Source organism: Dunckerocampus dactyliophorus, chromosome 13 (assembly GCF_027744805.1).
Source record: "Dunckerocampus dactyliophorus isolate RoL2022-P2 chromosome 13, RoL_Ddac_1.1, whole genome shotgun sequence".
Lineage (NCBI taxonomy): Eukaryota > Metazoa > Chordata > Actinopteri > Syngnathiformes > Syngnathidae > Dunckerocampus > Dunckerocampus dactyliophorus.
The window spans coordinates 12,143,762-12,169,347 of NC_072831.1; the positions used below are offsets into that span (position 1 = coordinate 12,143,762).

A 25,586-nucleotide genomic window follows, 5' to 3' on the forward strand; every position below is an offset into this window, starting at 1 on the left:
GCATTCATTTCAATTAATTACAGAAAAAATAATGGAAAAACGTTTCAGTGTTCTAACAACCAATAATTTTGATGCAAAAGTTGCATTGAGTGACATCAGTGCTCCGTACTGTTCTGCTAATGAAAAGAGCCAAATTAAAGCGTGGCTGCAAATTGTACAACAAAGACTTTGCTTAGTTTAGTTGCTTATCTTAGTTTAGCGGACCATGCTAATGCGGCTGTGTGTCTCCCACTAAGACTGTATGAGTTGTGTTTTCGGTCATGTTACCGGGCGTTTTAGGATGCCCGCTGATTTCGTGCAAGTAATGTCAAATAAGGACGACAGCCACGGCTGCAAGAGGCACCCAGCTAGCTATCTCACTTAGCAACAGTCAAAATACATTTTCAACACGCACCACACTTCCAGGGTTCAAAATAAGAGCGGCGCACATCCTGTCTAATAGTTGTAAAAAAAACTAGGGTGTCGCAAAAAAATAGCTTACATTAATAAAGGGATTGCAATTGCATCTGCAACTACAACTGCTATAACCATAAGCACGGATACGATCGTTTGCTGAGGATTTTGTAGCAACAAAAAGTTCTTGTAGCAACATCAGTTTCTTAAATACTGAGCAAAATTGTCCAGTGATGTATTGCATCAATAAACGTAAGGATTTTTACATTTATTTAACAGTCGTTTTATTTACTGACACAAAAAAACACAGTGTATAGTGATAAAATAAGTAAAATAAATAAAATAAAAATGGAATTAAAAAAAATGAAAACAGAAAAAACAGAATTTCGAAAATTTGCAATTTGGGAAAAAATAAAACAGATTTAATTGGGCCCTATTTTATGTGGTGGTTCACATTACCCCAAATATCGACTTGCCAATGTGCAAAAAATCGGGGAAGTGACGTGCATGCGTAAATGCACAATGTTGCACACATTGCCGTGTTCATGCAAGTAAACATGGCCTCAATTTGTGCTCTCCTTGACGCATTTGTGGCAATTTCAAGGATTTTGTGCAAACGTACTACTCTACTAGCAAATGTAAAGAGAAATGCTATTTGTTTGTCCTTATAAGTGAATGCATGTTCTGTTAACTTTTGTTTTCATACATCTACACAGGGATAAAGATTGACGTCGAGTGGCTGAAAAGGTTGGGAACCCCTGTAATAAAACACAGGACACAAAGTCGAGAACAGACACACTCACCGCTTGCTGTTCTGAAAGCAAACCCATAGCTTGCGGGTTGGTGCAGTCTGGGGGCTGGGGTCTGGGCACGGAGGAGTAGTCCGAGCCACCATGCTTGGCCACTGCATGACGCTGGCTCAGGGTGCGGTTGCAAGGGTAGGAGAAGGAACGGGTGGGGGTAGGCATTGGAACGCGGGGTCGCCAGGTGCCTTTGAGCTGAGCATGGCTGGGTGTAGCAGGGGGGTGGTACGGTGGCGGTGGAGGAGGCAGAGGAGGGTGGAAGCCTGCTACTCCTTCCAGCTCTGTGAACATGCTATCCATGGCTGGGCTGCTGTTTACACGACATCGACCCACCTGGCGCAGAGCCAGAATTGGACTCTCATCTCCAAATCGTTCATCAGGAAAGAACTTGTAAGGATTCTGAAAAGATGAGAGACAACATTTTAAAAACTTGTATTTGTACACCCCTCAACTTTTCTACCAACTTTGGAAAAGTCCCGCTTTTCCACTTACCTGTAGTAGCTCCGTAGCTCCGTCTGCCAGACCAAACTCCCGGAGCACTCGCAACTGCAGCTCGTAGCTGACTGTGGCGCCCTCGCCGCAGTTGAGGGCGTACGCTCTCTGCACCTGCTCCGTGTGTCTCAGTTCCTGAAGCCTGCGGATCATCTCTTTCACCACTGAGAGCTGCGGCACTAGAAGACACACAAACACGCACACACATAATAATTAACATGCAAAAATATGAAATTAAATCACACTTGAGAGCTGTGTGCATTTGTGCGGAAGGCAATTGAAGAAAGTCAAAGCCTCACCACTGCATTTGACTTCAAAGTGAATATTTAGTAATCTGTTTCACCTACAGCTTCCTCAACAAACCTGGGATTTCATTGGCCACAACTGATGGGGCGGCGGCTGAGTTAACGGACATTTGCTGGTGGTTGACCATGTGACAGCACTGTGGCACGGCGTTGTTGACCATGTAGAGAGTGTCGGGGACATTGGACATGCGCACAAGTCGCAGGCGCACCAGATCGGTCTGCTCCACCATCATTTCATCTAGTACTGACTACAGAAAAGCAGGAAAGAGATGGCGAATTACGTGAAAACTTGTTTTACACTTGATCGACAGACAATCTCATAATGACAGTCTGAGCTGTTGGCATGTTCATAAAAAGACATGGTTCTGAAAAGGCCCTGAGCTCATTAGAAGGAATTTACATAAAATTGATTGAGGCAGTGTTTATTTCTGGTGAGCGAGCAGCGCAGCATGGATGCTTGTGAGTCTACCTTTGCCTCCTCCACGTAAGGAGAAAAGAGGCGAGGTCGTACATAGATGCCGGCGTTCTTCTGTCTTAACCAGGCATTGGCTTTCCCACCCTCAGCCATGGGTAGCATGTCCGACGGAGGGGTGCTTATCAAACCTCTCTTTAGCTGTGGACGAGAAAAGGGCATGGGATCCATGCTCAATGTGTAAAGAACACCAAGACATACTGTAACCAGACAGACAAGAAAAGGTGGGACAGGAGCGCTTACTGCGTCAGAGAGGACGTCGCTGTGCGGGGGTAGGATGTGCTCGGTTCGAATGAAGGGGAGGAGAGGGGACAGGATCTCCTTCAGCTCCTCCGGGTCCAGGTCTCTCCTCTTTACTCCTCGCTTGTTAACGCTGTGGGCAGTGCCGCTCAGTAGATTGGGCTCTGCAGCAGACATATGAACATGAAAGCATGATCTTACATCAGGTGATAGGGTGAGGCCTATTTAACACAATATTGGTTAATTCAGCCCTAACTGTCATTTAGCTAAGCTTTCAAAAATGACCAATGAGCTTCAGCATAAAACTACAGAACCATCACTATGACATGCTGCTATCATTTATCAGCTTTGCTTGGTTAAAGGTCAGTGTTGTTTCCGTCAACGATGGCGATAACAAAATCATTTTGTTGACAAAACCTTTTTTAATGACGAAAACAAGACAGTGACAAGCTAAACATGGCTCCTTTGATGACTAAAACGTGACGAGTCGCGAGTGATTTTTCGATGATGAGCCGACACTGGACAAAAATGTTAGTGGGTGGTCTATCAGACGTTTAAAATGCATGACATTTCTACCTATTGTGTATGTAATCTTTAAGTCAAAAACTAAACGTAGCAATGCATCCTAGCTTAGCACACAGCACACTTCCTGCTCAACATGCCGGTGGCTGGTGACATGGGCAATGGAAGCACTTTTGGTGCTTATATTATATATTGTAAATATAATCGATCCAAAAGAAAAACTGAATACATTGTGCAGAGAGAGAAATATGGCTGCAATTTCAAGCAGCATATGAAGGCTCATCACACTGATGTAACGGATGCCAGCCCGTGAGGCTGTGCAAGTGTACGTTGGTAAACCTCACTCCCTCTGCCTTAAGAGCTGCGCTGAACATGCGGCCGACAATCTGGGCTTTTAGCCGTGTGGTCAGTGCTCTCGCCTCTCATTACGAAGGTCCTGTGTTCAAGCCCCGGTGCGGGCAGTGTGAAACAGGGCGGGTTACACTGATATTCTTTCAAATGTAAATTACAACAAGTTGTGTTAACGTATCATATACATCGTATGTTACCTGGCAGTTGGCTTGTGATAAATTTCATAGGAAGTTTAAAGCTTTCCACATAAATCCTGGAGCAAACTGAGTGCTAATTTCAGGCTGAAGGTAGCTTTGGTTTATTTATTATGGTTATGGTGGTTATATTACCACATTGCTACATTACCTTATCATTTTCCATTGTATCATTTTCCCATGTATCAACTGGTAAAGACTACATCGGAATACAGGAAGTCAATAAATGTATCACAATTGATGTGAAATGGATTAAATAAGCTTTGCTTTTTCCTACTCCTTTTGGACATGTGGAATTGCGAATTGAACTATGTGACATATTCCATTGTAACTTGTGGGTGGTCAAATAATTGTTTCCATGACTGTATATACACTCGTGTGTAATATATATCTAATATATGTACACACGCGTGTGTGTGTATTATATTATTATAGATATTTGATTTTGTATTCACCTGTAAAGCTTTACAGGAGGTGTACTTTGTATACAGATAGAGTAATTGTATCCTCTTTGTTTTTTCCTCACCCAATTTCCAATACTTGGACATAATTAAAATAATCACAAATGTTTTTAATGTCATAAAATGAGCTCTATCAAACTTATTGAAATGAAATTTGCTGAATACTGTATGCAGGGTGAGTTAGTAATCCCACTTAGCATGACACATGAAGGATCTCGATCAGGTTGTCATTTTTTAGGCTTTTGTAGACTCTCTATAGGTCTAAGTATCATTGAGATCATAATTTCTCTGGATCCAAGAGGACAAAATGGAAATGGCAGAGGTCGGCTTTTATACATAAAAATTTGCTCTGTTTGATTTAATTTTAAATGCATTTTAAAGGCTGTGATAAGTGTGAAATGTCCTCAGAATCATTGCCGGCTGTGCTCGGAGAATAATTATAGTGTATTATCTTACCCCTGTCTGCCATCCTCTTAATAAGCTGCTGCTCGCCCCACTTAACAACATACTTGAGAATGTCCTGCTCGCTGGCCTGCAAATGAGACAAGAAAAAGGAAGAGGAGGAGGAGGTGGAGGGGTGCAGGAAGACACAACATAATTATCAGGAGGAGAAGGTCAGATATTGTCAGGAAAAAAAACAAGCTGTTAAATGAGGATAAGGTGACAATGCAACATGTTGGGACAGTGTTCCAGCAAAGGTTCAAGCCTGGTTGGCTTGTTTGCGTAGTTGGATTACAACATTTCACCTCAAGAGTCTGGCCAGAGGCCTAAGTAGTTTGGCAGCACTGATGACAGCTCAGCTTCTGGGTTCCAAGCTTTTTCCTTTGGGAATGCTGCACTAAAAACTGTGTTAGGGAGCAAGAGACTTCCTAAATGCCTCAGATGCCATTTGAGGCCATCAGGGTTTCCGCTACATGTAATGGATCGTAAAATAAGAGCAAAATAAAAAGTTGCCACACGTTGGAAATTAAATTAAATTAATTCTTTCATTATTAACAAAGTACAGTATATGAATGGACATATATGCTATATCAGCTGTGCCCATTATGGCAATTGCAAAGATAGTGTTGGTCGCATGTCACTCACATCACAACCGTCACTTTGTAGAAGTCATATGACATCAATCAGCTGACATTAAGCCCATCCTGATTCGCTCTTTTGTCTCGGGAGCAAAAAAAAAAAAGTGGAGAACTGATGTCTGCATCCACACAAAGATAAAGCAACTTTCATCTTTATTATTCCGATTACGGATAAACTGAGCGGTAAGATGCCTATATCTGTAACAAAAGTTATCCGTTCACTTGTTGCGGCTAGTTATGTACAAAAAAAAGAAGAAAAAAGTCACTTGTTTCATGGCTGCGCTTCACCTCATGAACTCCAATATAGAAATCGGTGTTTTCTACAAGTTCACTTGTCAAACTATTATTTCATGATGAATTGGAAAATGTGCCCATTGCTGAAAGTGTTTTCATTTGTTGCCTTGACTTCAGCTGCACTGTCTTTTGCATAATCCTTTTAATTTCTCCTATACAGTATCTGTAATGTTTTATAGCAAATTCTAACTGGATGTGATACATGAAGTGTATGTATAATGAACACTACGCAGCTATTTTCACTGGCGTACTACTCAGTTTATGTACACAACTATAACTAAGGAATTAAGTGTAATTATCTTTATTGCCATATTGATTTGAATTGTAAATTACTAAATTACTGCAGCAACTATTTTGATTACCTTCAAACTTTGAAACTGTGAATGTGAAATACAAATTTTGAGTATTTCATATAGTAGTTGCAAAATTTACCGGTTAGATTTTATATATGCTATATGTAGCAGCGGCACGGCACAACGGCGGCAGTCCGCCTCCCATGCAGCCCACCACCACGGCTTCAAAAATTCCTAGGGGAAACCCGGGCCATGGTAAAATAAGACAAACAGATCACCAGTGTTTGCTCACCTGAAGGTAGTCAGACTGGATTGCGTTGAGAAGGTGTTCCTTGCCAAGCTCATAGAGAACATCTGAGGTGACAACCTGACTGAACTCCTCGCAGAGGAAGTGCATGGCCTGCCTGTGCACCCACTTGGAGCCGTAGGGTTGGGAGCTCCACTTGAGGATGGGCACGAGTGAATCGAGAGACAGGCTTTCCACAACAATGTCCTCGCAGCCTTTGGGGAGACAACAAGAGAATAGTGGCAGTGAGATAAATCAAATCATTTTTCTGCAATCGCCAATGATTTGATTGAAGCGTTTCAGGTAGTAAACATCTGAAAGCAAGAAGCCATTCACACATTTGTATTTTTCCCCTTACATCCACCCACAACCAGGGAGTCTCTTTGAAGTAACCTCCACATCCTCCTCACTGTGTTTCTTAAATCAGAGCACATACCAGAACAGCAGGGAGTTGGTTTAACTCGGCTACTCACCGACCCACAGAAATGGCTTTGATAGCGTGATGTGTTTTTTGCCTCATCTTAAATGTGATGAATAAACAGGGGCGCCTGAGTAAAGATGCCACACACACACACACACACACACACACACACACATAGAAAAAGTGTACACACAAAGGTGCATGGATTACCATTGCATTGGAAAACCACAGGGGGGATGGGAAACATTCTCACAAGTCAGCTTAGAGCAGAATGCAAAATCCGCCAGGTATTGAGAGACACCTCTTAATCAATAAATGAATCAACCAACAGTAGGACTACGCCCTCTGAATCTTAATTCTTCATCTTACCAAGACATTTTAGACAATTGTATTTTGTGCTATGGTAGGGGAAACAGTACACTATACTTCAAACATTTCTGTACAGTTAATAAAGCTTGTATGATTGTGTCAGTTTGGGAAAATTAAGTGTTGAGTGTTTGGGGATTTCCAGTGTATTTTCTTCCTTTCAGTTCCTGTTGGTGTCTATATTGTGTCCATATGGTGTGACTACGCCTTTTGTCCCTCTTTTTCATCTCTCTTACTTTCTCTCTGATGATATAACCAAGAAGCTCATATGTCTGGCATTCAATCAGAAGAGCTCTGGATTAACATAGCCATCCAAATTCTTAGTCTTGAGTTAGTGGATGACGTTGCATTTCCACCACCACTTGGATCATACACTTGAGGAAACTGGAAACATTGACTTTGGAATCAGTAAATTTGGTTTTGGATCACATAATGATCAATGTGTACGCAAATACACATAAGTGAATGTTGTAATTGTACAAAACCTTAGCAAAAGCTATTTAGGCTGAACCCCAATTCTACCCATTACCCCTTGTTTTACCCCTTACACCTAGGTTTTGCGCGTACACGAGAATCAAGTGGTGTCCCAATTCCCCTTAAACCAAGGGGTAAGGGTTAAGTGCTAAGGGGTGTACAGTCCTAGAAACCAAGTGTGGTCTGGGACCAGACTTCAAATGAAGAGGTATATGGAGTCTACTCGGATACAGCACTTCAGCGGCAGATCAGAGACCGAAAGAAACATATAAATGTAAGTAAATAAGCATAATTATTGATTTTCAGAGTAACGTCACTCATGTTCCATTAGATATTCAATCATTTGCAACTCAGTGCAAATATTCACCATGTTTTGAATTGTTGGTTGTCGCTAGTTATAACTAGCCGACTAACACCAATATCGTAACTTCACTCCAGTCCACTGCATCCCATAAATGATTAGATAACGACCACATTAGCCTGTTAATTGTAAGTTGTATTTTAGAATTGCTCGCTAACGAGGGTAAGCTACATTAGTGAAGTGTATTGTGGCATTCGCGTTTTATATTACCTATCTAATAACTCATGTAACGCAGCACATTGTAGTGAAGTCTGTTTGCTGTGAATTACAGCCACCCTAGTCCAGCAACAAATGTCATGGTAAGATATGTTTATTGTATTCAGCATACACTATCGATGGTCAGGAAGTGAGCGAAATAAAACATGTAAACAACAACGCCATATGTGGGCAGCACAACAGCACACCAGATTATCAAAGTTTATTCAACTTTTGGAATCTAACATTGTCCCATCTATTATTATTTTTTTTTTACCATCACTTTATATTTGTTTTCTGAACACTATTTCTATACTACGATTACTATTATTGTATTTCAAATGAGTTATTAGTTTTAGCCCATCAATCATGCATATGTGTCAATCCTGAAGGAGATGCTGAGCCAACTGAAGTCAGGCTTCTGCTCCATCACACAGCACTCCAGGACCACACAAAAGATGCAATCCCAATTTGGAAAAGTCAAATGTAACAAAATGACATTCTGGACTTCGAAAAGAATCTGAGAGAGAACATCAATGACAGGAGGAGAGCGAGGCCAAAACAGGGAGGTCTTTAAACCTTAAAATGATGCTTGATAAGGTTTATACATTTGTTGATGTTTATCAAGTTTGTTTTCTTGTTATTTCTGTTGCATATGTATATTTGATACATTTTCTATTTTTATAATTGTTGTTACAATGCTGATTGTAAGCTGTTATTTTTTACAGTTGTTTTGCAATAAATGCCACAATTTGTAAAAATGTGTTATTAAAATAAAGGTGTTCTGAGGTAGGCTATATAACAATGAAATAAATGTAGAAATGTATGCACCTGACTTTATGGTAGGAAACATAATATGAACAATTTATCTTATCAGCCTATGTCACAGGCAGCAAGCAGTGAAGGGTGATGACGTAATAAGAATCAAGTGGTGTTCCATTTCTTAGTGGCTTCTTCCCCTTGGCCCGATGTTTTAATGGGTAGGGAAAGAGGTAAGACGAAGGGGAAGGGCGAAGGGGTAGAATTGGGATTCAGCCTAAAGAGGAGGGGGGAAATCCAGAAAAATTGAGAAAAGCAAAACAAAAAGAATTGAAGCTTTCCCTTTGAGTTGGTTAGAGAACTAAACTAAATGACTAGTTTCCCGCCAGCTGTGTCGCAGTGTTTGACAGTCTTCTCTGTGCCGTCTGTCTTCTCCAGCTATGTGCATCATTAGCCTCCACTTGCTGTAAAGCAGCCACACATGCACAAAAGTAAACACACCCAGCCAACGGCTTTGCTCTGCATTAGCCCATTGGCATTCACAGCAGCATCCCATCTACAAAGACAGCACTTTTATTCGGACAATTAGAATCAACATTATATCTATATATGAATTTTTCTACAGTTGGTAGCGCCTTACACAGCAGCAGCAGGGCAACAATTCAGTGACTCTGCTGGACAAAATCTTGCCTGTGGATGTAAATCAAGTGTGAGCAATGCCACTTTAAATGAAGCAGGCTGCAACCACAAGTGCAAGGCTTAGACGGTCAGCGAGCGCAAACCGAAGAGAGGTACCACACATTTGCAAGTGGTGAAACCACACTGGCCCTCTCTGCAGGGCACTTGAAAAATTAATAAGGCTTTTAATATTGGTTGATAGCTGGGTGGAATGGCACTCGTAAAGGGATCCGCGTCTGGAGGATAAATAAAGACAGATGACGGAGCCCAGCTGCTACAGAAACACCTCCATGGCTCTCACACAGGCAGCATTGAGTAGTGCGGGATGGTGGTGACAGTGTGACGGATGAGAGGATATTCTCCTTGTCCAGATCCTGAAATAAACCTCTTTGCTGGCTCCTGAAGAGACCTGGTGACCACTGAAACCTTCAGCTGCTACAGTCTGGTCCAAGAGCCCAAATTTGATTTTATGCGAACCAGCCGGCCTGATATTTGTCATTATGACATCTTTTGGCGGAGAAAAAAAAAAAAAAAAAAAAAAAAAGAGGCTAAATCAGCACATCTCCACGGCCAGCTGCACTATATTCAAACTTGTATAATATGACAACTAGGGGTGGGAATCTCTGGCCACCTCACGATTCTATGCGATTACGATTCAGAGGCCTGCTATGCGATGATAAAAGGATTATCAATAGTTTCAGTTTTTTCATGCATATTCTTTTTATATATAATTTATTTTTACTCACTGTGTTCTACTAAAACAAACATATTTGTAATGATCCATAATTAAAATAAACATGAAACAGATGAATTGACTTCCATTATCTTTTAATAATTTGTAAATATAGGTAAATAACATATTTCCCATTGCACAGAACCAGCAGGAAAAGTAAAGTGCACCAGCAGCAGCATGTATAAAATTAAGAAACGTCAGCATATTCTGAGTAGCCAACATAAAAAAAATCTGCTATTATTCACAAATAATGGACTTCTGAATTAAAACTAAAATCCTGAGCACAGAATCTCTGACAAAATAATATTTTTGCTGTTTAGCAAAGTCAAACACAGCTTTCATACAGAAATATAGGTTTCTGTACCGGCGGCTCTCATACAAGGATAATGCTTGCAGACGTCAGTATATTATGAATAACCAAAAAAACTAGGCTGCCCTTATTCACAATTGCAGTGTCAGTGAAATAACGTTGCGATGGGTTTGCGCAACAAAGCACGAAAGCCCTGATTCTCAACAACCAAATACGGCCACAAATCCTTCACAATAAAAGTTGCGATCGATTTTGTGGTTCGCTTTGCCTTTTTGTTATCACCTGCTCGATGGTTCTCTGGTTGGTAGCCACTCCAGTGGGCCATTTTTCCTCCTGGTTCAGATGGAAACGTTTTATGTGGTTGAGCTTGTATGACAAAGCTTGCGTATTGTCTGGCTCTTGTACAGCTCATCTTTACCTTCAACTACATGAAAGCCAAAGTGCTTCCAGATGCGTTAAATCGCTTTAATCCAGTGCAAAAATAAGAAGGGGTAGTGAGACAAAAAGCATTTTGAAAAAGTAATTTATTGAAAACAACAATTAAACTGGAATAGGCTGTTTATCAGCTGATCAAATTTTTAAAGACCACAGGCTATAAAATCTGCTCAAAATGTAAATTTTCTGTCAGACATTCACACTGTCATGCCCTCCTGATGGCTAAAGCTAAGAAGCTTTCTCTTTTTGAACGTGGTCGGATTGTCGAGCTGCATAAGCAAGGCCTCTCGCAGCGTGCCATTGCTGCTGAGGTTGGGTGCGGGCCACCAGATCGTTGGAAAAGTTGACTTCGGTGATGTCAGGGAAATAGTTTAAATCTTCTGAGAAGTCTTTCTTTTTAAGAATGTATGCATCCACTCTATCACATTGAGCTATTTTTTTCAAGATATCTGGTTTGTATATTCGACTCTAAACCTTTATAAAACTCTGTGTGGTAACTGAACGGTAGCCTATTGACTTACTTGCTCCCCGAGTCAAATAGAGAAGTGACACGATGAAATGAAATATAATTCAAAATGTAAACAAACACCAGTACCAAAAAAACAAATAAACTGCAGCAAAACAAAGCATAAATGGCTCCTATAAATAGCTTTTTAAAAGTCAGGAAACAAGCAAAAGGGTTGAAGCATGATTGCGCAGTGTCAGCGCAGGGCAGTGGTGGCCCAGTAGAAGGAAGGGGAATTACGCCTAAGTCCGGCATGGTTCGAACAGCCTAGTGCGAGTATACGTTAAATCTTTTCAGCATGCAGCAATTCAGGAGAAGTCGTGACTAGGAAAAAATGGAAAAGAAAAAGGTGCAGTGACAATGATATGCATTGCCTTTCAGCCAGACACATGACTCGGACAAAAATGTGTTCCATCAACAGTAAACGTGAATACAGTCAATTCCAGGCTGCTGCTCTGCAATGTTACAATCCTAACACTGAATCTAAAGACGACAGCTGTAGCAAGAGTTTGAAAGTCAGCTGCCACGATTCATTTAGCAGTAAAGCCACAGACAGCATAAAAATTTTAATTGACACCTAGTGGTATGCAGGGCTACTATGAAAATGTGATTTGAAAATGGGAATAACAGGAAGCTGCAGTGCAGGCAAGGATGAGATCTTGGACAAGATGACATCGGGTGAACCTCAACTATCTCGCCACATTCCTCACTGAGGTTTCATGGGAACTGATTAGTGCTGCACAACTCAGTGGTTGAAGGTGGAGAGGGGGATAAAAATACCCTCTCACAGGGGGTTGTTGAATTGAGGGAGTGGGTTAGGGGAGGTGTGGGGGGTGGCACCATTTGCCTGCTCACCAGCTAAGCTGTCAGAATGACAGCAACAGCTCCCGGGTGTGAGATGGTGTCTGATCAGCTGACTGTGCGTGATTGTTTACATCAGACCATCACACAGCCCTTTAAAGTGCTGATGGGTTCACAACTTGTCAGTCTGAGCATATGAACTAACGCGATGCTTCCTAAAATACTTTTCACAGGCATAATTTAGCTCGTGGAGTCCATTATGTAAGATGCTACATTGTCCTTCCAGCTTCTTAAAAAGATGCATTTGACTACCATTCTCAAGATGAAACAGCCCAGTGTCATGTAGACAATGTGTGATAGCTGTACTACTACTGTAATACCAATTTGTGATATTTGTGGCACTAGTTGAAATAATACTTGAATAAGTGATGCCAGAATCACCTCAAATGACTTCTCTGTGAATGAGCGGAGGAAGCTGCCAAGGAGTTGAGACAAATACTGTATTGGGGACTGATTTGCATATATACAGTAGTAGATCACTAGAACACAAACAAAATATTTTACAAAAATGTATATCTTCCTACTGTATCTCCAGGGTGCAAAATTCCCCATCCACATAAAGTTGGAGGTTTGGCAGAAAACCAGTCAGTATTTGGTGTGACCATTTGCCACAAACTGTACACATCGATCCGCAGATTTTTCTGACCCCTCCGGATCAGCCCCAAATATTTGCAACCTACATTATTACTCCATTCCAAACAGCTGTACTGTAGCTTTAACACCTCTGACTTGCCGCAAAGCTGTACAGTCTGGGCAGCACAAGTCATATTTGGAATATTTTTACATATGATTAATCTGCCTTTAAAAGGTGGAACATTTACTTAAGAGTGAGAAAAGCCCTAAATGAATGTGTGTTTGGGATACAGACAAAAGCAGGCCAGAGAGTTCAAAACCAAACATCCTTAAGAGGCCAGTACTGTATAGCAATGCAAGCCAAAGGACTAAAATGAATGAGAACAGGTAATGACATAATTACGCATTATTGATTTGTACGCAAGTGTGCTGTTAATGTGAGTCATAATCACTTACCTTGTGCCAGCATGCTGAACTCCAGGAATAAAGCAATGTGGTAGAGCTCCATGGCCTCTTCTGTGCGCGTGCTGGCACCCCGACCCCCAGACACCAGGGCTTGTACCTCCCCAAGGCTGCCTGCAGAAGGGCTGCCTCGCAGAACCAGTCCCAGCTCGACTACATCTGTGTACATGCAGTGGAGAATCACTTGCACGTACTTTCGTGGGATGATGGACTCATCCAGGACAATGCGAGTCGGTGTCTGCAGCGTACGCTCTGTCATTTCCTCTCCAGTTCGAATGCGCCTTTGTAAAAGGTTTCTAAAGAAAGGGGAGCGTGCAGACAGGATAGCCTTATGAGCTCGAAGGTCCTCATCAGGGGTTCCTGGAGCTCCGCCGCCTCCTGAGACCACAGTGGGAGCCACAGTCCCTCTCTCACTGAAACTCTCGACCATCTCAAAGTCTGAGGAGAAACTCAAAAGGGCATCATAGTAGCATTCGTAATCAAACAAGCCCTTCATATCTGCTTCCAGGGAGTTGGGCGTTCCAAACTCCTCGCTGAGTTGCACCAGTACGTCCACATTCTGCAGCCGGGAATCCTCAGCGCTGCTCACCCCAAACTCTCCTGTGTACAAGTAGTGTAGCAGGGCGGAGAACATGGGCACATCAATGCCGGCTGTGTCAATGTCCATGTGGACCTCCGCGCCATAGGTGGGGGATGAGGACAGCAGAGTTTTGAAGAATGGGCAGCGCACAGCCAGAATGGCCCTGTGCGCTGGGAAGCAAGTACCGTGGAAGATGAGGTCCACGTCAGTGCAGTACTTGTGCTGATAAAGGGCGGCTAGGTCCCGGGGCAAACTGGGTGCCTCGGCCCGTGCCAGGCTGGCCTGGAAGCTCAGTTCCTTGAGGGCAGCCGTGCCCTCGTATTCCTCCACCAGGGCATTTGTGTCTCGGACGTCCCAGCCGGAGAGCAACTCGCGCATCTGACGGGCGTGATCTGCTGAGCGGCTGGACTTTCTTCGTTTGATGAAGCGCCTTTTGAGGGTTGCCAGGCCGAGGCTCTTTTTCTTCCTGTCGGCAGGCCGCTCATGGCCATGCTCCAGGCTGTACAGCTTAGACTCCCAGGCGTATCCCTGCTGAGAGTAGGACGAGGTCCCTAGAAGGAACACACAAGCAAATGCAAATTCTAAATCTTCCAGCCATGCACTGCCTTTTTTAAAGTGTAATTTCTTTTAGCCACCAAAAATAAGCAGGGACACTTGAATTAGCAATTGTTTGCTATTCCAAAAAAAAAAAAAAAGTATTTTATATTTTTTAAAGTATCTATTTATCCAATTACCAGTTGCTGTATTGCTGTTTGAAGGAACACACAGTCGCAATGTTCCACTTTGCTGTGTTTGGTGTAAAACACAAAGGCCGATAAATGCCAGATCCTCTGTTACGGCTTTAATGTGGTAATTTTGTGGTATCTCAGTGTAAAAAAAGGCTAGAAAAACATGACATTTCAAACACCATCTTTTCTCTCAAGTTAGAGAGACAGTCTGCCTCTGGCACATCTGTAATGTCACCACATTTGTGCCTCAAACACACCACCCTGATCCAGCTACCAAAGCCGCAGTGGACCATGTTCAACAGAAAAACACAAAATCTCTTCACTTCGTTGTGTTGCGGAACAAACTTTAACCTGACTCATTGATACAAAAAAAACCCCAAACACATTATTGAGTGCATTTCTCTGATTTGCAGACCTCTACAAATTATCAGTCCATTTGAGCACTAAGGCTGCATCAATTATACTAATAGCGGTTATCTTTGGCATGAGAGGGGACTTATATGTCTGACGAAGCTCTGCCAAGGAGATTTTCTCCCCTTAACATCCATCAGTGTGACCCAAATAGTAATAATTGCGATGCCGTGAATCATCTGTATCTCAGGCGAGCTCAAGTGAGCAACTCTCTGGAGTTGTACACAAGGTTTCCTTAGGTGAACCTCAGTAGGAGGAGGCTTGGCTGAGCGATGCAAAGGGGATTTGATCACTGCGTTATTACACGTCTGCTACAAGCATATCCTGCCCTCTGTGTGCTCGGACATTGCAAGCCACACCCCTCGCAACACATGCTTGCGCATTCATTATTTTTGTTGTCAGCTGATGATTATACATTTTTGGCAAAGTTTAACCTACTAACATTAGCTATTATTGAATGTATAGCAACACAATGACTCCAAACTGTCGGTCGGTTCTCTGCATTAGTGTATGTGCAAGTACGTCAATTGCCAGAGAGAAGTGAGAAAGTACTGGAGTACTGCTGGAGTGGTACTTCGTGTCTATTTGGGGGCTTGTGTCAATGTGACCATGACTGAAGATGAGAATGGATATAAATAGCATTAGCTGCACGCAAGATAGTCACCGGGAAAGATTTTCAACACATCACCAAAGCGTATGTACAACAATATAATTAGAATTATTTATGATGTATTGTGTAAAACTAAGACAGGGACAACATCAAATTAAACCAACTAAATGAATACAGACCAACCATACACCAGTACGAACTTGGGAGTTTTTTTTTGTTTTTTGTTTTGTTTTTTTTTTTTAGAAAAAAGGTGCAGCGCACTAATATGCACTCAATAAGGTCATCAAATCTTACCTTTATGCATTTCCACACAATATCAGCATTTGCGACCAAATATGAGGTGAAAGAAAAACGTGAAAAATACAGTATAGTAGTCTGCAGCGTGGGAGAAAGTCAGATGGTGCGTTCAAGGACCGCCAAAGAAAGTGGGACAAGTCGCTGCTCGCATTTCTAACTCTATATTATTTTTTTAATACCCAAAATGATATCCCTTTACATAAAATTTGATGTACTTCTTTACAAATTTGTTATTTGTCTTTATTCTAAGTCTTTTTTTTCTTAGCCTGAATGGTTCCAACGGTGGACCCCTGCCTTACAGCATGTTTGGGGATATGATGTGCTCTTTTACACATTTGAAAATACTGTTAGAATACTACTTTCATAGAATTGGCTTCTTTATTTTATAATGTGTAATTAAGGTCTACATCAAATGTAACCGCTGAATTGTTTCGAATCAAAACGTAACGTTTGTACACTGTATGGAATTGTATCAAAGCGTTTAAAATATATTGGTTTTTTTTTTTAAATTGTATCGTTTTTTAATCGCATCTTGAATGTATCTATATGCATATTGCATCGTTTACCACAAAGAAATTTACATCCCTACTTATTACAAACAAAAACGTCTCTGCACTTAATTGCGAGTTAACTATGGACAAAATGTGATTAAATATTTTAAGCGATTGACAACTCCAATTTGTAAATGTCATACTTCCCTGTAGAGAGGAGTTTATTAGACCCGCATATAAAATCAATAATGATTATTCTAATATTAAAGCAAATAGAGTTGAAATAGTATCGGTATTGGCACAGAAGTGAAAAAATGTGGACTGGTGCATACCTGTGTACTTTGAACTCACAATGTTTCAAAACTGCTGATATGGCATCGGTATCAGATAAGATCTAAACAATACCCAAATCTAGTTTTGCTCTATTTTTCCATTGCTGGTGCTTTTTGTTTTTACAGTATTTTATTTGTACAATGTGCCATGGGGAAATAAAAAACAAACAGTGTGCCGCAAGCGGCCCGGGTCCGCCAAAAGCCCTACTCTTACAGCTCTTTGTTGGGTTTGACCACATGACGTGACATCAACCTCAACTCTCGTTGGCTATTTAGCTTGTTAGCTTCTTTCGCCTCAAGCAAACAATGGTAACTAAAGAGAGAAGGGCTGGAACTAATCAAGTGTTACTACAGTCACTTTTATTGAAAATGTTGATCAAATGTTTGCGGAGGTGGGCTGTATGTCCTTTGTGCCCTTTTTTTTCTTTAAATATAAAATGCTTAGCATACCTTCACTTACATTGGTTTGATTTTAGCACGTTTAACCAACAAACAAGAGAGGAATTGTCAAAGTATACCTCACATCCTTTAATTTGTCTTTACTTTGTCTTAATTATACATGGTTGAATTTCAAAAACGAAGAAAGTAATAAAAATGCCTAAAATGGAATCTTGCTTAGTTAAACCGCTAGTGGCTATGAGGATGTTTCAGCAGCTTGGGTAATCTTTAATAACGGTTGGAGGTGGAATAACAGGTGTGCATAACAATGGTCTTTGTCTCAAAGCAGACTCAGTTTACATACAGTATGTGGTTCGAGGCAGGTGTGGTAGTAGCAATGCTGAATTATTTAAAAGAGACATTGAGGCGTTTTAAAAGTGAGGTAAATAGTGATTGAATGCAATCATTAAAATGTGTCAACTGTTAAAAGATACAGTTGTTAAAAAATACAGTGGAATGAATGCCCTAAAGCAGGGGTCACCAACGTTTTTCCTTGTGAGAGCTACTTTTACCAAATGAAAATGGCCAAGAGCTACTCATTTTTGTAACATTTATTTTCAGAGCTTATTTTAAACCCAAACAAAGCGAATATGCTTGTTTTACCAGAACATGAACAAAATGCTGGTGTCCACAACTCACATTTTGTATTTCAGAATGCATTTCTTTCTACTGTTCTTTCATTATTGACTGAAAACCTGAATGAAAAGCAGGCTTGCGGGCACCTCATGTGGTCGTGGGGGCTACCTGGTACCCGCGGGCACCACGTTGGTGACCCCTGCCCTAAAGGTTATACCAAAATTTCCCAGTCTAAAAAGTCATACAAAAACTTAAAAAAAACTTTTATCTTTTACTATGCATCTAAAATCTCTAACTCCACAAGGTTATTTTGCAAAAGAGGAAAAGCACAATCATGACCGCAGAAGCAGAAATGGAAGTTATTGCGATGCAGCCGTTGCATAGCGCCAAAGTTGGTGCACGCACTTCTGTCCTGGCTTTTCAGTATAATATGGCAAAGTTATCAATAAGTGGAAGACAGAATATGTGCTGCACAGTCATGAAGAGACTCATTCTTGGAGTCAACGTATCATCATATTTAATGTTAATATTTAATGAGCATTTAATGTACAGTCATCCGTCATTTATCGCTGTTCATTAGTTCCAGACCCAACCGCCATATGTGAATTTCCACGAAGTAGGATTCAATATTCATAAAGGGAATATTTTTGTAGTTATGGCATAGAAAACCTGTTTATGGTCTTCTAAATACAACATTTTAACATTATTAGAGCCCTCAATACATGAAATAACACCCATATAGTCACCTTTACATTTGTATAACCCAATATTGTAGCTATAATCAGAGAAAATAAGACATATTAGACATAAATAAAATATAACAGACTCACACGTTAGCAGTTTCTTTTTTTTCCTGGACATATTGTAATGGCGGCATTAAATGCATCGTATTACCCAATATAGTAGGAAAAAAAGAGTAAATAAGCCATTTAAGATGTAAATAAAACTCCTGCTCGAGCAGTGTTAGAGTAAATGTGTCCCTTAGGGCAGCGGTCCGCAACCTTTTTTGACCCATGGACCGGCTCGTGGGTGTGGGCTGGGGGTCAACATTATAGCAAGCTAATGTGTCTTATTTATTATGTATTGAGTAAAACTAAGACAGTAACAAAATCAAATTAAAAGCACAAAATGCATACAGACCCACCATTCACCAGTGCAAGGCTGGAGTTTGTTTTTCCAGAGAGAAGATTATTACATCTCTGATGTGTGTGGCAAACGGCGGTGTGCTAGTATAAATTAACTTGAGGTTGTGCACCAACAAATATGCACATTAGTACTCAATAACGTCATCAAAACTTTATGCATTCCCACACAGTATCAGCATTTCAGACCATATATGAGGTGAAAGAAAAACAGTAAAAATACAGTATAGTAGTGCTGTGCAGTGTGGGAGGAAGTTAGCACACGCACAATGGTGCGTTCAAGGACTGTCGAACACAGTGGGACGGGTCGCCGCTTGCAACAAACAACACATACATGACACATACTGAAACGATAAGTATGTTTCTCCAATGATGTTTGGCATGGTGTGTATCTATGAAAAAATGGCTTGTTTTGCTTAAAAAACAGTGGAGTTATATAAACATACTAGCCTTTAAACAGTAAAAATATAATTATTGATGAAACGCTTTTTTACCACCACTAGGAAGTTGGTGTCCTATTTCATTGCCTGTATGGAAAGCACATATAAATAAGAAATAACAACACAATGATAAAATCATGGAACATAAGCCTGATTTTACTTGACCAATTTACACCATTTAAAGACTGGTAAACAGTGTGAAGTCTGCACTTTTGACACAGGTTGAAATGGAGAGTCTCTGTTGCTGCATCATCATACTGGGCCGGCATAAACGTCAGATACGGGGTTGTGGACTCCTGAGAGTTCAAGTGAGAATAAATATTTATGGATAATATTTTGACAGTTGTTTGTCATGAGGACTTTGAGTGTGAATTTTAGTTTTAAATCTAACACTGTAGAAATATGCAATGCATGAAAATCAATCATTGACTCATCTTAGGCCCTTGGAATAATAAAATAATAAAATAATAATAATAATAATAATAATAAAACAAGAAGTAAAAAAAAAAAAAGATTAAGAAGAGTAAGAATAATAAGAATCAAATACTAATTGAAATGTATATTATGGAAATTATTAAGTTTTAAAGAGATAAACCCCCAAAAATATAATTCATATTCGAAGTAGTTTTAAAAGATTCACTCATCCCTAAAAAATATGACTATATGTTATATAATATGTACAATTAATAAAAAGTATACCAACATAGTAACAGATTTAGTCCAACATTTAAAGCTGTATGACAGATCAGGACATATGTGAATAAGAAGAGTGATTTAATACAAACCAATAAAGGTCTGCTGCGTCTGTGCATTGGCCCCTATGCGTGGGGAGCATGAGTGTGGATAGCTGGATCCATTGGCACCCATCCTCACGTCTCTTCACTTGCTACGTGGGGGTCTCCCCGCTTGCTGAGTCATTCTGCTCAGGCGACTGCGCTCCGCTCACTCATCAGTTGCGTGTCTGCCACGGACCATCTGAAGTGTTCCCACAGCCCCGGGTCCTGCCTGCCATGCCTGGAACGTCTGGGGGAAGGAAGATGAGAGAGGAGAGAAAAGGAGGCAGCAGTGAATAATGAAGAGATGCTTGAACCCACGATGATGATTGAGTTTAAACAGTAATGTTATGGGAATAACGACATAATGAGCTGACAGTTTAAACAGATAACAAACAGGGATAGTCATCAGTGGTTTGGGGGCCTGAACAAAGGGATGTTTAATATAATCTAGCACACCCTTTCAGCCGCATTGATTTATTTTAACACTAAAAATAACAAAGGCTTTTTTAAAAGGCGTGATGGGCCTCACTGTAAGTGTTGAATCCTCTAGCTATGGGGGTCAACAGCAAATGAAAAGCAGACACTTGGCGGGTTTTCCGAGTCAAGCGAGAAAACAACAGAAACGTGTGGTTAAGACAAACAAAAAACCCACTTTTTATTATTTCTGCATATATGTGGTGTCTTCTGGTTATTGGGTGCCAGTAACTGCATTATCTTAAGACAAACATTCCCTTCTAATCATGTCATCACATTTAGCAACAGTAGACATTTAACTATGTACAAGTAGGACAAACATAACTGGAAATGACACCATTAATTCTTCTTTCAGTACATTAGGGTTGGATGACAATCACTTTTTTTCTCATCAATATCAAAAGGGATAGTTTGGATTTTTTGACATGAAGTTGTATGACATCCCCATCAGCAGTGGACTATATCAACAGTGACTTAATAGTGCTGGAAGTTGGATACAATTGTGCTCTGATAACACTTAACTCGGAATTTATACTGTTGACAGATTTGTAGAACAAAAATATTTTAATTGTTATTTTCTTTTGTTGCATTCCGGTGTATAAGCTGGTACATTTTTTTGAAGCCAGCGGCTTGTACAGTGGTGCTGCTAATTTATGGCTAAATTCTAATCTTGTGACACCTCCTTTACTTCAGAACTACTACTCATTGTTTAAATACTGTGTCGCTCGCGAGCCAGTGAGGAAAGAGTCGCTCTTTCACAACCTATCAGTGCACCGGCAACAAGCTTGTCAACACAGGAGGTCATCATACATAACAGTATAACAACATAACAGTGTTTCACTGTGTCATCTTACTGACAACACTAAATTCATCATATAGCAATTTAACACTCCAAAATTACACCTCAGAAATATACAAACATGTGCCAATACCAAGTTTAAAATGAAAAAAAAAAACCCAACAAGTATTCCCATAAGGCATTGCGTCTGAGCAACACATTCATTGGGGCACTACAATGATGTCAACCTCCCTCGCAATGCAGCGCCATCCATCTATGTTGCTTGTCCTCCAATGAAATGCTCTTCTGGCAATAATGCATTATGGGTAAATGTTGTTTAATGCTGTTTTTATTTTAAACTCGTATTGGTACATGTAAGGTATATTTCTTAGTTACCTTTTGGGTGTTAACTTGCTGTGTGATTAGTTTAATGTTTGTAAGATGAAAACGTGAGTCAGACTGTTGTATTGAGTAATGATCTCCTGCAATTTCCAATGGGTTGAAAAGCTTGTCATTTTTTCATAGCTCATGATTGGCTCCTGTCAAATAAAGAGCTGCCTGGTCCTCACGTCATTTTATGATGTGGACACATGCGGCTTATGCACCGGTGCAGCTTATATATTAACAAATCTGTTTTTTCCTCTAAATTTAGTGGGTCCGGCTTATGTAGCAGTGTGGCTTATACACCGTAATTTATGGTAGTTGTGTTATTTTGAACTTAAAAATATATTTAGTATAATAATATATTTTATATATTATTCAACAATTCATGTCTCATGTGTTCATATTACTCAAAAACGGGCATCAAATTAAATTTAGGTTTGCGCCAAATAGAACAAAATTTTGTACTAGTCACATGGTACTATTTGACTAAATAGGTCAGATAACAAAAGGGGGCTCGACATTTTAAAGTCTCAGTTTAAGTGCTCTCAGCAACGTTGCCATTAAATTAACAGTTTTGCAATGTTCTGGGTTCATGTTCCGCTGGTTGTTGAAAAAAGTTATATAAGTTAATAAATAAATAAATAAAGAAGTCACAAAAGCTGTTATTGGTCATAACAGAAAAAATTGCAGACGCAGCAGCGGCACGACAGCGGCGGCAGTCCGCTCTCCCATGCAGCCCACCACCACAGCTTAAAAAAAATCCTCGGGGAAACCCTGATTGTGTCGTTGCCTGCGGAGCAGCAAGCCACCCGGTGCTCACAGCTTTCTTATTTCAGAATATTCAACACTGGAAGTCTCCAACAAAAACATTGGTTGATCTTTATTTCATTAGGCTGCTTTAAATATCTTCACAGGGAATTCATTTGGACAAAATTAGAAACTGGATTTGAATATGTAGGAGAGGAGAGGAAGCCCGTGAGATATATATTTATATGCAGTCTTGTTTACCAAAGAGGGTGGGAGGGGGTTGGTTCTCAAAGGAGGAGAAAGCAACCAACAACTGAAAAATATTCAACACTGCCAGCTTTAACTCCCAGAAATGAGTGAACCAAATTGAATTTCCGCTGTGGTGCAGCAGAAATGTTAAGAGCACAGTTGAGCACAGCCACTGCTCTTCAGAGGGACTTGGCTCACACCATTAAACAAAAAGCATCCCCCTGACACTTTCTATTAAACTGAGAATTAAGACACATTAAAGCCTGGAACAGTCTTGTTGCTGTGCTGAGCTATGACTGAGAGCAAGACAAGAGGGGGGAGGCAGAGCTGGACTCCACGTTCCTAATGAGAGACGACAGCAGACACTCCCTGCCCCCCTCCACACATCTCTTTATACACACATGGACATATGCAACCTTTCTAGGTGTTCGCCTTTCTGCAGTCATCTGGGTCTTTTCAATAAAAACGAGCCACTTGCAGTGATAAAGACCATTCTGCAACAGAATGGTCCAATTCCAAACACAAATGCCTAGTACAGATAGCGGTGATGAGGTGAAAATGACAGTCAGGTCACTTTAGCAATAATGTATGTGGATCTTCAGACCATGCAAGAGGAAAATGTCCGAGGTAGGTATCTACACTACAAATACCATAATTTCCGGTGTATAAAAGGCACTACTTTTTTCTTCAACTTTGAATCTGGCAGCTTATACAGCGGTTTTCCCAAGCTTGTGACATCTCCTATACTTGAAAACTACCACTAATCATGTAAATTATATGCTGCTCACGAGTCAGTGAGCAAACGGTAGCTCTTTCTTTGGCAGAAGCTGATCACAAGTTACATTGTAACTCACGACAACATAACATAAATATACTAACATGAAAATAATAAATTATTTAAAAAAAAAAACAAACAAAAGCTATTTTAACTACTACCCACAAAGCATCACTGCAAGCAGAGACGACCATTGGCCGAAGGCTGCCCGCTGTCGGGCGCCTGACCACCAGAGGGAGCTCCACCAGAGTGCTTCAAAAGGTAAAAAAATATAAGAATACCTCCACCGGCTAGCATGTGTTACCAATGGTGTTTTAAAAGATCAGATTGTACAAAAAGGTGTATTTTTCACAATTAGGAATTAAACTGCATAAAAATTGTACTACAATAAAACTACAATTGTGCATGATGGGAAAATTTCATGAGATTTCAGCTCAGTCTGCAAATTCACTCTCGCTTTTCATACTCTTTTATGACACCACCACAGAACATTACCTGTGATGATGAAGAAGAGAAATATGCTGACTAGAAATTGAAATTACTGCTATAGCCTTAGCATAGTAATGAAAGGAGGACAAATGTCTCCGTCCTGGCTGCTGAGAATAATGGGACTCCGTGACAGTTAGTTGGAAGAAACCATACAGTATACCCACATTTAAAGGAGCATAGCACAGTGTCAGCTTGATCTCTTATGCACATTAACCACATCGTGGGCCATTCCGTCAGTACATGTTACTCTGTCGTGGCTCCTCAGAACAATATCGTCAAGTCTACAAAAAGTAGATCATAAAAAAAAAAGAAGAATGGAATGTACAGTACACCACACAGTGAGTTGCATTTAGTCTTTATGCAAAGTACATGTTCAATGTGTAATTAAGAGTTTATGACAGCAACTGTTTGACTTTGGAATGGGTTTTTAAATTAGGAAATATATACTATGGGAAAAATGTATGAAATATTTAAAAAAATTAGAGCTTGACAAGCATCCCAGAATGGAGAATCTTTCCTTTCTTCAATTCTTAGCAAACCATTTATGAACTGTTTGACTGTATAACACAGAAGTCTAGGAATGTCCCGATCCGATCTTCAGGATCGGGATCAGCTGCTGATCCGTTGTATTTGTGAAGATCGGACAATATCGGCTTCCGCCACGAGATCGGCCCGATCCGGTTGCCGCAAGACATTCGTAACTCTGAGCAACACTCCAACATGGTAGGTGCAGTACTGCAGCTCAAAGCTGGTTGCCATTCGACACGTGCCACCCGCAAGAAGAACAAAACGCAACACCACCATGTAGACATGTCCACGGTGTACCGTGGTGAAGTTAGTTTCATGTTACCCTCTCACTGTGCCCGGACTGCTGTGTCATGGTGTAGGGAGCTTGCACTGGAAGTGCCGCTCTAACCGCTGGTTGATAATAGGGACCTTACAAACACTACTAAACATGTCGAAACGCCGGTGAAAAACCTTGGAAACTCCTCTGTTACAGAGCGTGAATGGAAGCTACCGGGGTTCGCTTAGTTTAGCTAGTGCAGCTGTGTGCGTGCGTGTGCGCGACTCAGGCTGGATGAGTATATTTTCACCGTGTTGTTACTGCTTTAATGTTAGGACCATTTTGCATTGCCCATTGACGACTGTTGGAATTGCAGGTCCCGAGTGAAAAAAGACGAGAGGCACGTTTATCTTGCACCCAGTGAGTATTAACCGTCAATTGCCATTCTCAACACATATACACACACACACACACACACACACACACACAAAAACACATTCCGGCCTTCAAAATAAGAGCGCTCTTTGTCACATTTGTCTAATTGTGTAAACAAAATAAGGGTGTCATTAAAACATCTTACATTAATAACGCGATTGGAATTACATCTGCGACATCTGTGTCACTAACCTATATTCACACTCTATGCTGGTAAAACAAGTGGAAAAGGTAAAACGAATTCTAAAAAATTTAAATGGAGAAAACGTAATTTGGGAAAAAATAAAATGGATTTCACAGAGCCCTAAGAGAGTTTGTTAAAAAAAAAATCT

The 25,586-nt window shown here is 40.6% G+C and overlaps 1 protein-coding gene across 1 annotated transcript in view; it reads right to left on the reverse strand.

The window, feature by feature from the left end:
- The window catches only part of btbd7 (BTB (POZ) domain containing 7), a 34,486-nt gene that overhangs the window by 2,817 nt on the left and 6,083 nt on the right, over positions 1-25,586 (reverse strand). The window contains exons 2-10 of the mRNA XM_054796150.1: positions 20,149-20,386; positions 13,313-14,449; positions 6,192-6,400; positions 4,690-4,765; positions 2,709-2,869; positions 2,463-2,606; positions 2,052-2,241; positions 1,689-1,867; positions 1,197-1,595 (exon numbers count right to left, since the gene is read on the reverse strand). Coding sequence (XP_054652125.1) covers positions 1,197-1,595; positions 1,689-1,867; positions 2,052-2,241; positions 2,463-2,606; positions 2,709-2,869; positions 4,690-4,765; positions 6,192-6,400; positions 13,313-14,449; positions 20,149-20,230 — 2,577 coding nt within the window. The 5' untranslated portion in view covers positions 20,231-20,386. The remainder of the gene's footprint in view (positions 1-1,196; positions 1,596-1,688; positions 1,868-2,051; positions 2,242-2,462; positions 2,607-2,708; positions 2,870-4,689; positions 4,766-6,191; positions 6,401-13,312; positions 14,450-20,148; positions 20,387-25,586) is intronic.